Source organism: Jatropha curcas, chromosome 11, assembly GCF_041381405.1.
Source record: "Jatropha curcas cultivar XTBG-Jc1 chromosome 11, XTBG_Jcur_1.0, whole genome shotgun sequence".
NCBI lineage: Eukaryota > Viridiplantae > Streptophyta > Magnoliopsida > Malpighiales > Euphorbiaceae > Jatropha > Jatropha curcas.
In genome coordinates, this window is record NC_143161.1 from 7,861,233 (window position 1) to 7,876,789 (window position 15,557).

The 15,557-nt window shown below is 35.7% G+C and overlaps 3 protein-coding genes and 2 pseudogenes across 4 annotated transcripts; 2 read left to right on the plus strand and 3 right to left on the minus strand.

Moving 5' to 3' along the window:
• Positions 1 to 15,557, minus strand: part of LOC149492473 (2-methylene-furan-3-one reductase-like) — a 39,499-nt pseudogene that overhangs the window by 13,427 nt on the left and 10,515 nt on the right.
• On the minus strand, positions 1,254 to 2,750 carry LOC110011047 (senescence-specific cysteine protease SAG12). The gene is made up of 2 exons (XM_089716757.1): positions 2,257 to 2,750; positions 1,254 to 2,016 (listed from the first exon to the last, which is right to left on the minus strand). Exons 1-2 carry the CDS (start codon positions 2,699 to 2,701, stop codon positions 1,424 to 1,426), a joined length of 1,038 nt encoding a protein of 345 aa, XP_089572883.1. The 5' UTR covers positions 2,702 to 2,750; the 3' UTR covers positions 1,254 to 1,423.
• LOC105641699 (putative inactive dual specificity protein phosphatase-like At4g18593) lies at positions 5,821 to 7,595 on the plus strand. Its single transcript, XM_012226298.4, has 3 exons — positions 5,821 to 5,977; positions 6,921 to 7,216; positions 7,308 to 7,595. The coding sequence occupies exons 2-3, from the start codon at positions 6,955 to 6,957 to the stop codon at positions 7,475 to 7,477; spliced, it is 432 nt and encodes a 143-aa protein (XP_012081688.2). The 5' UTR covers positions 5,821 to 5,977; positions 6,921 to 6,954; the 3' UTR covers positions 7,478 to 7,595.
• Positions 7,903 to 12,051, plus strand: LOC105641690 (plant-specific TFIIB-related protein PTF2). 2 transcript variants are annotated; one of them, XM_089716491.1, is made up of 2 exons: positions 7,903 to 9,795; positions 11,640 to 12,051. In XM_089716491.1, exon 1 carries the CDS (start codon positions 8,124 to 8,126, stop codon positions 9,705 to 9,707), a length of 1,584 nt encoding a protein of 527 aa, XP_089572617.1. In that variant the 5' UTR covers positions 7,903 to 8,123; the 3' UTR covers positions 9,708 to 9,795; positions 11,640 to 12,051. The 2 variants fall into 2 exon arrangements, with proteins under 2 accessions (XP_089572617.1, XP_089572616.1); XM_089716490.1 differs by lacking the exon at positions 11,640 to 12,051 and adding an exon at positions 10,593 to 11,079 and having other exon boundaries at positions 7,904 to 9,795.
• On the minus strand, positions 10,593 to 11,027 carry LOC105641682 (uncharacterized; annotated as a pseudogene).

Consider the following 15,557-nt stretch of genomic DNA (forward strand, 5'->3'; position numbering starts at 1 on the left):
TCGGGTTAACGGGTAGACCGAGAAGGGACGTTACAATATATTATGATTCTATTTTCTTAAAGCTTATCATTAGTTGATTCTGATTATGATTCTTCAGAAAAATATGAATAATGCAATCTAGAGGCCGTTGTTGTTGGATTTATGATAAACAAAGTTGCTTTTGTCTACTATTTGCTTTGGAAGTTCTATGTTTTTTTTATTCATTGTGAATTTCTAGAAGCATTCTAATCAAAATTTTTAATCATATTTGATGGTGAAACAAATAAGTTGGACTTGTGCATATTGGATGTTAACACATATATGGTGAAACAAATCAGTTTTGACTTGTTAACAATATTGTCAAGTGTCTATCTAAAACTTACAATTTTGCACAATCACGTAGATTTTAATCATATATGTGGTGGTCTCTCTTGCAGTTGTTGAGGATGGTCGTAAACGGATCCTTCCATTGCATATTTGTGAGTTTGTTGTGAGCTCAGAATTTGATCACCTGTGGTTTCTCTGTGCAAGGCATTCAACCTTCACCAAGGATACTGAAGCCAGTTTGTTTTGGTAACTGCATTATACTCATTATTACAATTGCTCTTTTAATGCCATACTAGATCATATCTAATTTATCAATTCTTGCATTGTTTTTTCTTTTTTCTTTTATTTTTCCTTTGTCTTAACAGTCTAACACCAGCTGAAGAAAGATAGCAAAACTAGTGCAGCAGCTGGGTTATGGGTTTGCAAGAGATACATGCATCAAAAAAGGAAGAGCAAAGGGGGTAAGACTTGAATTTGTCTGATTTGTTTTATTTCAGTTTATATTTATGTAATTAAGTTGTTTCTTTAGGCATGTGTTTATATTCCACTTTTAATAGTGGGTTTCTAGTGGGAATGCAGTTGTGGGAGAGTGGCTAGTTAGCTTGTTTTTATGTGACTTAATGTCTGTTTATTATGAAATGAACAACACGGAATATCAAGCAGTAGTCATTTTCGTCAAAGTTCTTGTTTTGTTTAATGAGGTCAAAGGTTCTTATCTAACTAGTCCTTGAACTAGCAACCATTGTTGAAAGGCAGAAACAGTAACAAATTCAGAGTTCATCTAATATAGAATCTTATTTTTGTGTTAATCAGTGTCTAACCAGATCTCAAACGCATGACAATAATGCCTTTCTTTTTCTGCTCAATGTTCCCTGAAAAAATTGAAAAGTCATATCAAATTTTGATAGCAATTTAGTTGCTTACACTACAGGTTGGTACTTGATAGCTAAAATAAATGAACCTTTATGCATGGATAGTAAACACATATTGCTGAAATTATACAACTGCATGAAAGATAGAATGAGCACAGATAGCAGAACATTTTACAGCCTATAAATTTCCTGATACTAACACATCAAATAGGATTTATTGCCATTATGCTTCTCCTTGTTCAATTTCAAGCAGTTGGATACGAAGCTTTCATGGCAATGCCACAGAGGCCTTCTTTTGCACTAATTTCCCTTTGCATCCTCATATACCCATTCTCACCCCAACCGGTGCCCCATGAATTCTTTAGCAACCAATACTTAGTACCATCACTGCTACTACCATACCCAATTACAGTAACAGCATGGTTGAGATCGGTAGTACAGTCCCCTTTAAAGACACCAGAAGAGTAAAATCTGAAGTCATACCCACTAGCATCAATAGCAACAGAAACTGGTTGGTTTGCCACAGCTTGCAAGAGAGCCTTTTCACTGTTAGATGGCACATCTTCATATCCAGTTATTTTAGCCGTAGAAGTTGCCGTCTTCTTCTTGCTGCAGATGCCATCTTCTCCTTGGTAGGGGTAATTAGCCTCACTCGTGAGACCTCCATTTTTTAGGATATATTGGAAAGCAGTGTCCATGAAACCTCCGTCACAACCATAATCCTCACCTGCTACGTCGCAATCTACGAGCTCTTGCTCTGATAAAGATATTAAATTGCCAGTTTTGAGTTTTGTGATCCCTTCCATTGCTGCCACTGCTGAGAATGCCCAGCAACTTCCTATGCATTAAACATTAAAAAATGATTTATTAGAAACGAATTTTCATTTGTGGTGCGGGGATTGCTCTTTTCTGTTATGCATCAATAGCATGATTTTTAAGATCAAAATCATTGTTCAATTTCATGTGTATTTATTTAGCAATAGGACAGTGGTTGAGTCTGTCTCATAGTATGACAAGTTAAGGTTCTAAATCCTAGGTCTACTTCTGCCTTACATATTAAGATTATATCAGCACTCACCGCAGGAGCCTTGATCTTTGACAGGGGTCACAGCACCGGCCTTTCTCCAATCTATAGTAGTTGGCACAGAAGTTACATTTCTGTACCTAAAGGATCTGGACTTTGAAGTGGACATTAATTTGGAGGGTGGGCTCTTGTAACCAAGGTGCATGGCCTGAAATTCCTCATCTGTTAAGTCTGCAAATTTGTTGAGTCCTAGCTTGTATCCACGGTCCACACCATTGTTAAAGGATTCAATACGTTCAAGGTTGTCCTTAAAAACCAGGTATTTTTTCTGTTTCTCTGCTGTGTCTTTGTAGACACGTCCATGTTGGGCTCTCCATTCTTCATGCCTCTTTAACATGTATTCTTCGTTAAGAGGACGACAAACCGTTTGTGTAGCCCATATGGTTAATATGTTCAACACAAATACCAGAAATATGGATTTGCTTTGTTTTTTAGTCATAGTATCAAGAGAGTATCTATAACTATACAGAAGGAATCTTTGAATGGATGCAGCTATTTTAAAATGGGTATCTGGCACTTTATAGACCAACCTGTCCCTCTCTCGGTGTAGTCAGCTATAGTGACTGACTTGTACCTTTCAACGTTGCTTACAAGATTTAACAAATTAAAAGAGTTGTTTATATTATTTTGAATAATAAAACTAAAAATTGAAAGAGATGATGTTAGATTTCTCTTGAGAATGATCTTGGAAAAAAAAAATTTCATAGAAAGAATTATATACTTACCATTTATAAATAATCATGGGATTTGGTTCAATCAAAAAAAAAAAAAAAAAAAAAAAGGTACTCTACATTACTAATCAAAAACATCTATTATACTTCTGATAATTTAGGGTGTTGTTATGAAATTAAGATTCCATGATTTCATCAATTCAAAATTTTGATTCAAAATAACTTAAACTTTGGCATGATTGATTCTTTGATGTGAAACAGGTTTTCTTCATACATGAAATGACAAAGACTTCGAAGGGAGATACAGTAGGACTAATATAGCACGGAAGGTAAACCTTGATGGAGAAATACCTTCCTTAACGACTAGTATCAAGTTCAATATTTGCATATTATTTGTTCCTATCTTAGCTTATCACTAGACAAAGACTTGACTTGAGAAAATTTTCGTTTGAATTTGTTTTGATGAATTTAATAAGCTGAATTCGAACTTGCTTATCAAACTTATTTAACAAAGGATCTGTACTTACGTTTTTGTAACCGTGTTCGAAAGGTGGCTTAGTAACGAGACTATAGTTCGCGAGCTAGGGAGATGATAGTATATTCTCTCTGTAATGCATATCCATTATTGGTAATTTCTAAAGAACTAACAAAACCAGTGAACAGTTTAGACAATTATTGCTTAGAAATTTTAAGACTCACGACAGTGACAACATTATTTCAAACAATATTATACGTTGTATTAGCGTAAGAATATAGTTGTACGTTATTAGTTGTACAATGGAATTAGTATTTTGATTCTTTAACAAGATATCCACATCGTTGAGATACCATCAAGTACAGTATAATTTGTGTGGATGAAATTAAAGATTCCATGCTGCTCTGCAAGCTTGGAATGATAGCCGTGCAAGTTTATATCCAATTAACGTATTATTTCATTTTAATTATTCCTAAAGCAAAGCTTGTCGCCTACTTAAATTTGCAGCTTTCCATCTGGTTGGAACTTCTTTATTATTGGTTAGAATGAACAACGTGATCGACAGGAAAACAATTTCTCTATTGTTCAAAAATGATTATTGGTTTAATTACTTTTTCTCACTAATATGACGGAGAGAGAGAGAGAGAGAGAGAGAGAGAGAGAGAGAGATTGGTTGTAAATTGTATTACATTTTATGGGTTGATTTAGTTAAATTTTTTAAAACCTGTCGGTTTGGTCTAATTATTACAATTTAAACGAAACTCTGCAAACTAAATTCTGACTTCCTAACAACTATTTTATTTTTAAAACTCATTTTTTAATATATACAATCACTAAAATTCTTAGATTGAATTTTGAGAGCATTAAACAAACCTCCAAGAGAGCATTTCATAACGGCCAAAAAAAAAAAACAGTTGCTGCCGTAAACAATTCGTTTCTCTTATTCATAACCGACTGGTTCATTGTCTTTCTTAATAAAATAATTCACCTAATTTTCTTTAGTCTTACAAATAAAACTTGATCTTCACTGGTTGATCTTCCCGATAAAATCAGAAGGTACTAGAGAAAACCGGCTGATCTTCACCGATCCATCGGCTCTACTATTCATTGCTTAAATAGCTTCTTTGTTTTAATTTGCACTGGCATTTGCTAAAGCCAACGTCTTTATCGACGTCGGACGATTTATTCGGATGTCTACCTTAATCGCTAACGTGTTTGAAAGACCATGTCGACATGTGGCAAATTAGTGGCGATGTGGATTCATATTGGTGACGTGTCATAATATTCGATGATGTGTTAAAACTAATTTTGCAATATGCAAACACCCGGCACAAATGGATGACGTGTGTATATGATGTGGCAAGCTAAGACACTTGGTAGTGATTGATGGCATGGAGATAATGCGACGTGTACAAATATTGACGTGGCAAGTTTGTACAGCTGCCTTATTAAATGACGTGGTCCATAACGGACTACGTGTGTATATGATGTGGCAAGCTAAGACACTTGGTAGTGATTGATGGCAAGCTAACGTGTTTAAAAGACCATGTTAACATGTGGCAGATTAGTGGTGACGTGGATTCATACTGGCGGCGTGTCATAATATTCGATGATGTGTCAAAACTGATTTTGCAATATGTAAACACCCGACACAAACGGATGACGTGTGTATATGATGTGGTAAGCTAAGACACTTGGTAGTGATTGATTGCATGGAGATAACGCGACGTGTATAAATATTGACGTGGCATGTTTGTACAGCTGGCTTATTAAATGACGTAATCCATAACTGATGATATGTTCCACCATGACACGGCAATAACGAACACCTGGCACAATTAGGTGAAGTTCTCGTGTTTACATGGGAATATCAAACTGATGGTGTTTCTGTATGATGTGGCAAGACAGAACACTTAACACTGATTGATGACAAAACAGTACATAATGACGTGTCTAAAAGTTGACGTGGAGAAATTTGTACAGCTGGCCAACATGATGATATGTCGATTTAAAATTGAATGAGTAAGTATCAATTGATGGCGTGTATTTTCGTTGATATGGTCATATTTGTACTCCTGGCAACATTTGACCTGTCACCACTGATAACCCGTCGCACAACTATTTCTTTGATGTGGCACACTTGGACACCTGGCTACATTTGATGACGTGTTTCAGAATTAATTTTTACGTTGTAAGATTTGTACACTTGGGACCATGTGACCTGTCATCCACTGATGGCGTGTCGCACAGCTATTACTTGACGTGGCATGCGCGGACACTTGGCGCCATTTGATGACGTGGGATCCGTTGCACATTTTGGATCATAGATGGCGTGTCTGCGTTGACTTATGTGGGTGAGGGTTTATGACATGTCATAGCAATGACGAAGCAAAATTTGCACGCCCGACATCATTTGATGAGGTGTTTGAAACTTGGCTTAAAGATTATCATGACTTGGATTTCAGATAGTAAGTTTAAACTATGTCGTTGTTGCCTCTGTAACAAATTTCCTAAAATAGTGCAGAAGAAAAACCCTAGCAATTGGACCAGTGAAGGAGCCCCGATCAAGGTAACCTTTCTCTATTCCTCATTTTAATTTTTTATGTCTTTTGTTTTGATCCGATTATTGTTGCATCTTCAGTAACCGTAATCGCATAGCCCTAGAATTAACCTCAGACTTTAATGTAAAACCAGCTCTCAAGTTCTCCTTCTTCCATGTCAAGGGTTTCCTTTTCTTGCGATATTGTGTTTTTTAATAAATTGTTTTGGTTTATCTACTATAGGAATTAATTTTAATAGAATACTATTGTGCACTCATCTTTCAACTTAAGGCTTGAGAGGCAGACAATGGTAAACGCGCAGCAAACAATGGTAAATGCGCAGTGAACTGTGGGGATATATATAGGGAGAGACGCGAGAGAAATTTATTTAATAATTTTTTTTCAAATTTTACAGCAAAATTGGGATTATGCAAAGTTTGTTTATCTTTCAGTTTTGAGAAAAATAAAAGTCTCCCTTACTTTCACCGTTTTGATGCTTTATCTATATTTTTGTTCTTTTTCATATTTGAGTTCTGGAAATTATTATAAGTTTTGGGGCTGGTCTGAATTTCTGGAAGACCTCTAGCCTATTAACACTAACTTCCTTACAGATTTTTATGGTGTACTTCATGTGTTGAAGAGCTTTGAATTCTGAAAATTGTATATTGCTTCACTTACTAAAGCAATACAGAGAAAAGTAGTTTGATATTTATAAGAAATCAATTTTCCGCATGACAGAATGTTGGAATTATTTTTGGTGGAAAAAGGTTTGGGTTTCAAGCACTGAATGAGAGAGGAAAACGTACTTCTAAAGTTGATGGTTTCTATGATAAATCTAATAGGGAGTAAAATAATGCAGGGTTAAGTTCTTAATAATTACTCAACTTTGACAAGGATGAGTAATTGCAAATTTATGATTCTGTTAGGTTTCCTATTATAGCTTTGTTTATCTATCGTTTGTTTCTTGATTAGATGAGCAATGCCTCTGATTGAGCAAATGTGAGCAATGACAACAATGGATAACTCTGTTTCAAGGCCTGAGATAGGAGCCAGTAACTCTCATTTGTACTCTGTCCCAAAACCTCAAGTTATTTACCGCTGTAAAAAATGTCGAAGAATTGTTGCATCAGAAGAGAACATAGTTCCTCATGAGCGTGGAAAGGGAGAGCAATGCTTCAAATGGAAAAAGAGAAGTGGTGACCCCCAGGAGAAGGGAACCACTGAATGCTCCTCCATATTTGTAGAGCCCATGAAGTGGATGCAAACAGGTGACCATAAACTGTAACTATCCTACTATACATTGCAGATGGTATTGTTTTTATTTATAACACTAATTAAATTGATTTTTGTATTGATCAGTACAAGAAGGGTTTGTTGGAGAAGGCCTTGTAGGAGAGAAACTTCAGTGCATGGGCTGCAAACCACGCTTGGGTTCCTTCAACTGGGCGGGAATGCAATGCAACTGTGGAACATGGGTTAATCCTGCATTTCAGCTGCATAAAAGCAGATTAGATGAATGCTTCATATAGAGTCGTATTGTATTTGGTGCAACAGAAAGCAGTGAAATCCTTGGAATTATAGGTGGATAGAAATGCCAAGTTGACTGAACAGTGGCTGTCATTATAAGTTCTAAATTTCTTTTTATTATTCTCTTTTGGCAAATTTACCTTTGCATTGCACGAAACAGCTGTAAAATAAAATAAAATAAAATAAAATAAATCAATACTCAGCATCTAAGCTGTGAACGAACATAAAAGTTAATAGATTTTAACAGCTATAGGATATTGCAGAGTAATAGTAATAGCTTTGATGTAACCAAGAAGTCTCATGGCTATTTTCTGTAGTCCAAACGAGAAATAATTAATTACTGTTAATCCTATTTAATTACAGTATTAAAATAATTAAATATTCAATATATCAACAAACAAGTAGATCTTCATAATTTAGAGTTGGAAAAGAGTGCATTGGTGAGGGTATGGGTATTATTGTAATTTCAGATGAAACTGTTAAAAATTTCCAGTCATTCGTTATTTATTCTCTCGATTTCAATTTCGTCTGGATTGTCCTTCTTTTGTATTGAACTCCATTCCACTCTCGCTCTCAGGTTGCCAAACTTTTGCGGAAAGTACAAATTTTCTTGGCAACCAAACACAATAAACGCACACCTCTCTCGTCATGCCATGTATAAGTTGCGGAGACAGATCCCTAATCCGCGACGACAGCACCGGCAACCTGGTATGCGAATCATGTGGCACCGTCCAAGAATACGATAACTATGAGGCTCGCACCGGCGGCATCAATGGTCCAGAAGGCGTGTTAATTCGTCTGGGAACTTCAGGTACTGGTAGTGTCTTAAATTACCGAGACAAAAAACTTTACGAGGCAAATAAGCTTATTGATGAAATAACCTTCAGATTGGATTTAGTAGGCAAAAAAGTTAGCGAAATTAAGTCCATGATCGATAAAGTTACTGAAAGTGAGTTTGGGCAAGGTGAGTGGTTTCCAGTTTTGATAGGTGCGTGTGCTTATATCGTAGTGAGAAGTGATAATAAATCTTTGTCTGTTGCAGAAATTGGTAATGTGATTGGTTGTGATGTTTATGAATTGGGTAGAATGATAAGGCGTGTTGTTGATCATTTGAATATAAAGCTGCCTGAGTTTGATATAGTGACATCATTTGAGAAGGCTGTGAGGAATTTATTGGATACAGGGAGGGTTGACAGTGATAAAGTTGAAAGAATGCGGGAACAAGGGGTGTTTTTGATACAATGTGGGATTAAGTGGTTTTTAACCACAGGGAGAAGGCCCTTGCCTATTGTGGCAGCGGTGCTAGTGTTGGTGGCAGAGTTGAATGGGGTTGAGTGTGTGAAAATTGAGGAGGTGGCTAGGGATATGCATGCAGCAGTGTCTACATGTAGATTGAGGTATAAGGAGTTGTTAGAGGCACTTGTGAAAGTTGCACAGGCATTGCCATGGGGGAAGGATGTGACCTTGAAGAATATTGTGAAGAACGCACCATTTGTGATTCGGTATATGGAGATCAAGTCGATGGCAAAGTCTGATGGACAGGGGGACGGTTTGGGTTATATTGAATTTGATTTTGGGGAGGTGGTTAGTCAGTGTTTGAGGAAGGATGTTGAGTATGGGGTTGAGGATGATAGCACAGAATGTGATGATTCTCGATATTTTGAGGTCAGAAATAGACAAGGCTTGAATAACATGGGAGACAATGATGTGGATAAGCTTCAGCTTTCACATGAGTGCTTGTCCTTGGCTTATGACAAGTTCTTAAATGAGGGTGGAAGAGGTAAATATGCTGGAAATGTTGAAAGAGTTAATAGTACGAAAAGGAATAGAGTGTTTGATCTTCATCCAACTGAATGGTGGGATGGGAAATCAGATTTAAGCAAGAAGCTTTTGCTGAAACGAATATTAGAAAAAGATGTGGGATTAAATCCTATGCCTCCTTCTTTTGTTAATGGCCATATGGCAGTTGAGAGGAGAAGGGCAAAGATAAATGCTGCAAAGCTTCGTATTGAAAGGGTTATGCATCCACGGAATGCTGATTCAGGTGTTGGTAGTGACTTTTGCTTTCTGGAAGCTCGGAAGAGAAAAAGAAAAGCAAGGGCAAAAGGACTTGATTGGGAAGATTTTGTCATTGAGACCCTCCTTCTTCATCAGGTGAAAGAGGATGAAATTGAGAAGGGGCACTACAATACTTTGCTGGACTTGCATGTTTTCAATTCTGGAATGGTGTGAGAGGTTCCAGCAAGGAGGCTGAACATTTTTAATATTTTTATTGGAACCTTTATTGTTGAAGAGAAAATTTTGGAGAACACTCGTAAAGGTACAGGGAAAATTTAACTTCTTTTTCTTGAGCAAGATACTTTGTTTATATTTTTACAGGAACAAAAACATCAATTTCCTTCTTTTTTTTTTTTTTTTTTTTTTTTTTTTTTTTTTTTTTTTTTTTTTTTTGTAAATCTTACAACTATTTAAGAGTTCAATGACAATTTTGACATGTTCATTGTCATATTTAATATTTAAATATATGCTGTATACACACTCTTGTTATTCTGGTAAGTTGCAGCTTACCCGTATGTTCAAGTTCTAATTTTACCTTTCATCTTGAGGTATTGTTCTCTGTTTGATTGTTTCATGGAATCTCTCTCTACATGCTTGAATTTTGCCATTTACTTTCTCAAAATCACTTATTCTATGAACTTCGTACTTTTATCAGCATTACTTTATAGCTTATCCGTTTTCCTTGATCCACTAGTCTTCATTCCTTATTTCTCTATAAAAGGCTTACTTAGCAAATTAGCTATGGAATTAGAAGAATTACCACGCCCAAAATCTTTTTATCAATAATAATTCAAATCCTTTTGTATTCAGAGAGGGAGAGTTTTGCTTGGGTAAGATTAATGATCTTGTCCACTTTAGCCAGTACAATTGAGATGAAGTTGCCTAACAATATTATGTGATAAAAACATCATATCTTGAATTTTATTGTCTTTCTTTCTAAACACTGGTTTGATTGGTCAACAACTCCTTGATAAGGGAATTGCAAAATGATGGATGGAAATATAATGCAGCAAATGGACAACTACATTTAAGATGTAAAAGCACATAAAATTTTTGCAGGTGCCTGATGGACCCTTCAACAACTTATTGGCCACCAGCAAATGCCCCAACTGGGAAAGTTTTGGTGATGCTGGCAAGTCTCTTGAAGTGAATTTTACCAGTGGGCGGGTTATCAACAATTATCTCAATAATGGGAGGCCAAAGCATGAGCTCCTTAGCCTTTACTCCCTTGAGTTTCTTGATCAACTTCTTGCTGACATAACCAGTTATTTCACTATCATAGCTGACAAGCTTGCTGATCATCTTGAAGTTGTGCTCGACCTTCTTTTTTTGCAGGATCCACATTTATCCCGTATTCCTAACAAAACCAACTTCGATCACATCTTCTAGTGGTAGAAGTCCCAAAGGAAGTCCAAACTCCTCAAGAAGAGAAGTTGCCAGTTTTAGCCCCTCTTCATGACCCTTCTTGACAATTCCTCCTTCCTTCTCTGCCATGGTCTGATGTGTTTCTAGTTTCTCACTTTCTTTTTAATCACTCACTTTGAAGGTAATTTGTTCGATTGAAATTACTGAGATAATGCCTTTATTTATACCAAGTAATCATCTCAGTAAGACAAATTTAAAAGGAGAAACCAAAGTGACTAGCATTGTATTAACCTCCAGAATTGGTTTGCTTTAAACTGGCCTCTACCCTGGTTTAAATGTTTAATGCAATTAGTAAATGTTTTTTTTGCTGATGACTTGGAAAACAAGTCTGCACATTACCTGCATTCGCTATGATGCTGTTTCTCATCAGAACACACAGTTCTGCTTGTGGTACTAGTAGAAAGTTTAATGAAAACTATGAGTAAGTTTAATGTATGTAATATTATCAAAAATTCCATATAGAATCAGAAATAGATCAAGAAGCTACTAGTGGTAGGCTGGTGGCCTGTTCTTGGCGGTAATTTCAGGCTGTCTATAAAAGAATTGTTTCTAATCTCTTGTGATTGATCTGTATTTACCTGTTTTGACTGCTTGTATTTTGTTCTATTGTCTGAGGTTCGCATCTGGTTATCAGTAAGCATTATTTTGTCCCAGACTGAATTGAGCCATTTGTGACTGCAGAAAAATATTCTACTCGGGCACCTGTGTGAAAAGGAGAAAGACAGGAGAGGGGTGATGACACTACTGGCGTTTGGATCCAAAAAGTAAACTGGGTTCTAATTCAATCTCTACAGGTATGCTTGATTGTTGAACTGCCAGATATAGGTAACAAACAGAGTTAACTACTTGTTTTTCTCATTTCCCTGCATGAGAGTACTTTTGGCCTCTACAATTCAGTATCTCATATGAATATATGCTGATTGTGGGGTTTCTGTGATGGGACAAATTCTGAAGCTAAACAAAGTTGTAGTCTAAGTTTAAGTTTTCACTTATGTTTCTATACATATAAAACATAAGTATCTAATATAGATGTACCAAACGTTTTATATTGAACTAATCAAGCAAAACTGAAACACCTAAGCTTTTTGTTTCATGTGTTGTGTAAATCGGATCTTGAATGCCTGGTCATTGCAAATTTGCAATATTCATACATTTATATGAAAAATAACATGTAATATTGATGATTTACCCCCTCATGGAGTGGTAGCTAGTTACATTAATCTTTTATTTTTGAGCTCTAAACCATGGAACTTAATTAATCAATAATTTATTTTTAGATGACATTGCCATATGATCAATAGATTCTCCAAAATGATAGTCAGCCTCAAACCTTATACCATTGGAACTAATTAAACAATTCAATAAACAATACTGCTTTGAGATGACTTTAGGTCAACCAAAATCATTATTAACGACTTGAAGTCAATTTAAAATCACCAAATATGTTCAATCTTCTGCTTAATTTTATAGCATAAAAATATTTTAATTTTCTTCGTCAAAACTTTGATTGCTACTTATGACAATGGACTGGACAATTAATTGATTGCTTTACCAGAAAAATCCAAGAAGCGAGCCAGTTGAGATGTTTATCTTCCAGCCCCCGTTTTTCTGGTACGGTTCCTGTACTTGCTGAAATTCAAGTTTTCAATCAGAGGGAGCTAAAGAAAGTTTTCAAAAATCAAGAGAGGCTACTCTTATGGCTCCATCGAGCCATTGCCTCTAACTTCTTTAAAATTTTATTTTTACACATATATTTTCAGAAATACTTTTATTGATTTCCAAAATATTTCGAAATTTAATTTTTGTCATTTTTTTAAATAAGAAGAAAGGAACGCAAATTACATCAGTATGTTTCTAGGGTAGGAAACCCACAAATATTATGCAACAGAAGACTAAGAAGGCCGTGAGAAGGAGTATAATAGCCAAAGTTGAACCATGACGAGCCATCTAATCTGCACAAACATTGGCTTCTCTATAACTTTTGTCATTTGAATTTAATATGTTTTTAGAATATCCATGTTGCACCAAGTTTTTCTTTTTTAATTTTTGCTCTCTTTAATACTTAAAATTTAATTCCATCCTTGCTTCGACGATCAGTCTCAATCCCTTTGACACTATATATAAACTACTGAAACTATAAATACCCTCTTTGAAATTGCAGTCGTATCAAATTCAAAAACATTAATTAAAGGTCAAAGAACAAGAACTTTCTTCGTTACAAGTGCCAAGAAATTAAGCAATCTAAGATTGAAATAGGATGGATATCAATTTCATTTCATGTTGCTTTTTCCGTTCATTTTCTGGTACCATCATCAATATATATAGCCATTAATTTATAGTAAGGTCATATTCGAGTAATTTACCTTGCAATACACCACTTTCAACCTCCCTATATATATATATATACATTCGAATTAATTAATTGTTGGGTTTGTTAAGTTTTTTTATTATTCTCTTGTTGTTACGCGTAAGTAATCGAATTATACATAATGCATCTCTCGTCAGTCAGACCACGTCCCTACGCGGTTGCCAAAACCACATGTAATAGAGTTCCAAGCAAGCAAAAACAAATAAAGAATAGTACACAACGAATATTATTTGTCTATGAGCATTTTTAGAAATTAAAAAAGTAAAAATTTCTAATTCAATTTTAATTAAATAAATTTTTAGCATTCAGGAGTTGGGAAAAAAGTTAACTAAAAATATCTTTCATTTTTTAAAATTTTCATTATTACATACATTAAAAAAGATAACCACGTCCAAAATCATAGGTAAACAATTCTCAAATTTAGATTCAACAGCAGAAAGTGAAACGAAAGGACACCACTTTTTCTTGTAAGGGTAGACATTGATGATGAGCTCATGGAAGGTAAGGTACCACCTCTAATAATCTGACTTGCAAGCAGCTGCTATGCACTTTGGCCCAAGTTTTGTCGCTTAGAAGCAAGTTGAATATAAACAAAAGGGAAAAATAAAAAAAGTCAATGGGGACTATTTACTATTTTATTCTTTCTTATCCCTCTTTTCTCTTTTGCCTTACCTCCCAAGATGTATATATATATCTCTCTCCATATGTATACATACACCATTATTTTCATAAAAAACACATATCTAAGAGACCAAAACTTAAAGATTTCTCACAAACTCCCAACAATATGACGGTTAGTTCTCTCTGTCTCCGGTCATTTGCTAGGTACTGCGTGTTTTCTTCATTGCTTGTGTCCATTGCAAATGCAACATAAATATGAAGCTTATATTCCTTATGTTGCAGATCACAGAAATGAGAGCGCATATGGATATTAAGTCCTAAGTGATAAGATAAGGATTAGCCGTTTCTATAGCTAAGTATTACATGTTGTAAGTTATCATATTGTAACTGCTCTCTCTATTTAAAGTGTTGTACAGTAGCAACTGAAATACATTGGGGAAAACCTTAATTCATCTGTTATCTTTTATGGTATCAGAGCCGTAAAAACTACGGTTTTTTTTTTTTCTTATACATTTCTAATCATCCAAGATTAGCTCTCTATTTTTTTTTCCCTTTTATCTTTTCCTTCGACTCTATGTCTAGATTTCATGGCTTCATCATCGAATGTTCCAAATATTACCCACTCTTCTGGCCGTACCTTGATTTCATTCAATTCTTCTCAGTTTCCTTTAAAGTTAACGTCCCAAAATTATCCTTCCTGGCGTGCTCAGGTGGTTCCTGTCCTTAGGGGTTATGGTTTGCTTGGGTATGTTGAGCGAACGATTTCTCCTCCTCCTTCGGTTATACAGAAAGATGGGAAGGAGGTACCGAATTCTGATTATGAGTTCTGGGTGTGTCAAGATCAATTGATTTTGGCTGCCATTATAGGTGCTACAAGTTTTTCTGCTATGCATGTGGTTAATTCAGCCGATAACTCTGCTGATGCCTGGGATCGGATTCAAAGTTCCTTTGCAAACAAATCTGCGACTAGAATCATCTCTCTTCGTGAAAAATTATCTAATTTTAAAAGGGAATCCAAGTCAGTTTCTGAGTATTTGTAGATGGTTAAAGTTGTCTCTGATGATTTATCTCTTTGTGGCAGTCCAGTATCTGCTATTGATTTAGTTATTTATGTGCTCAACGGAATTGGACCTGAGTTTAAGGAAATAGCAGCGGCTGTGCGTGCTCGTGATTCTATAATCTCGTTTGAAGAATTAGAAGACAAGCTTCTTGCACATGAGTTGTATCTCAAACGCACTGATCCAACTTTTGAAGTGGTGCCAGTTACTGCAAATTTTGTTCGGAAAGGATCTTCTTTTCGAAAGAATGATGCTTCTGTTGATAAGTCCAACTTCCCTCTTGACTCTCAAGGTCGACAGATGAACAATTATGGTCGGTCGAAGATTACTTGCCAGATTTGTGATGGTCACTCAGCAAAACAATGCTTTAAGGCAAAGAATTTTTTCAAGAACAATTTTCCTCAACCACGGGCAAATTCAGTTACTTCTTCTGCTTCTCCTGACAACAGCTGGGTTCTTGATACTGGGGCAACTCATCATGTCACCAATGATTTACAGAATCTCTCACTTCGTGCTCCATATGATGGCCTTGATGAGCTTCATTTGACTGAT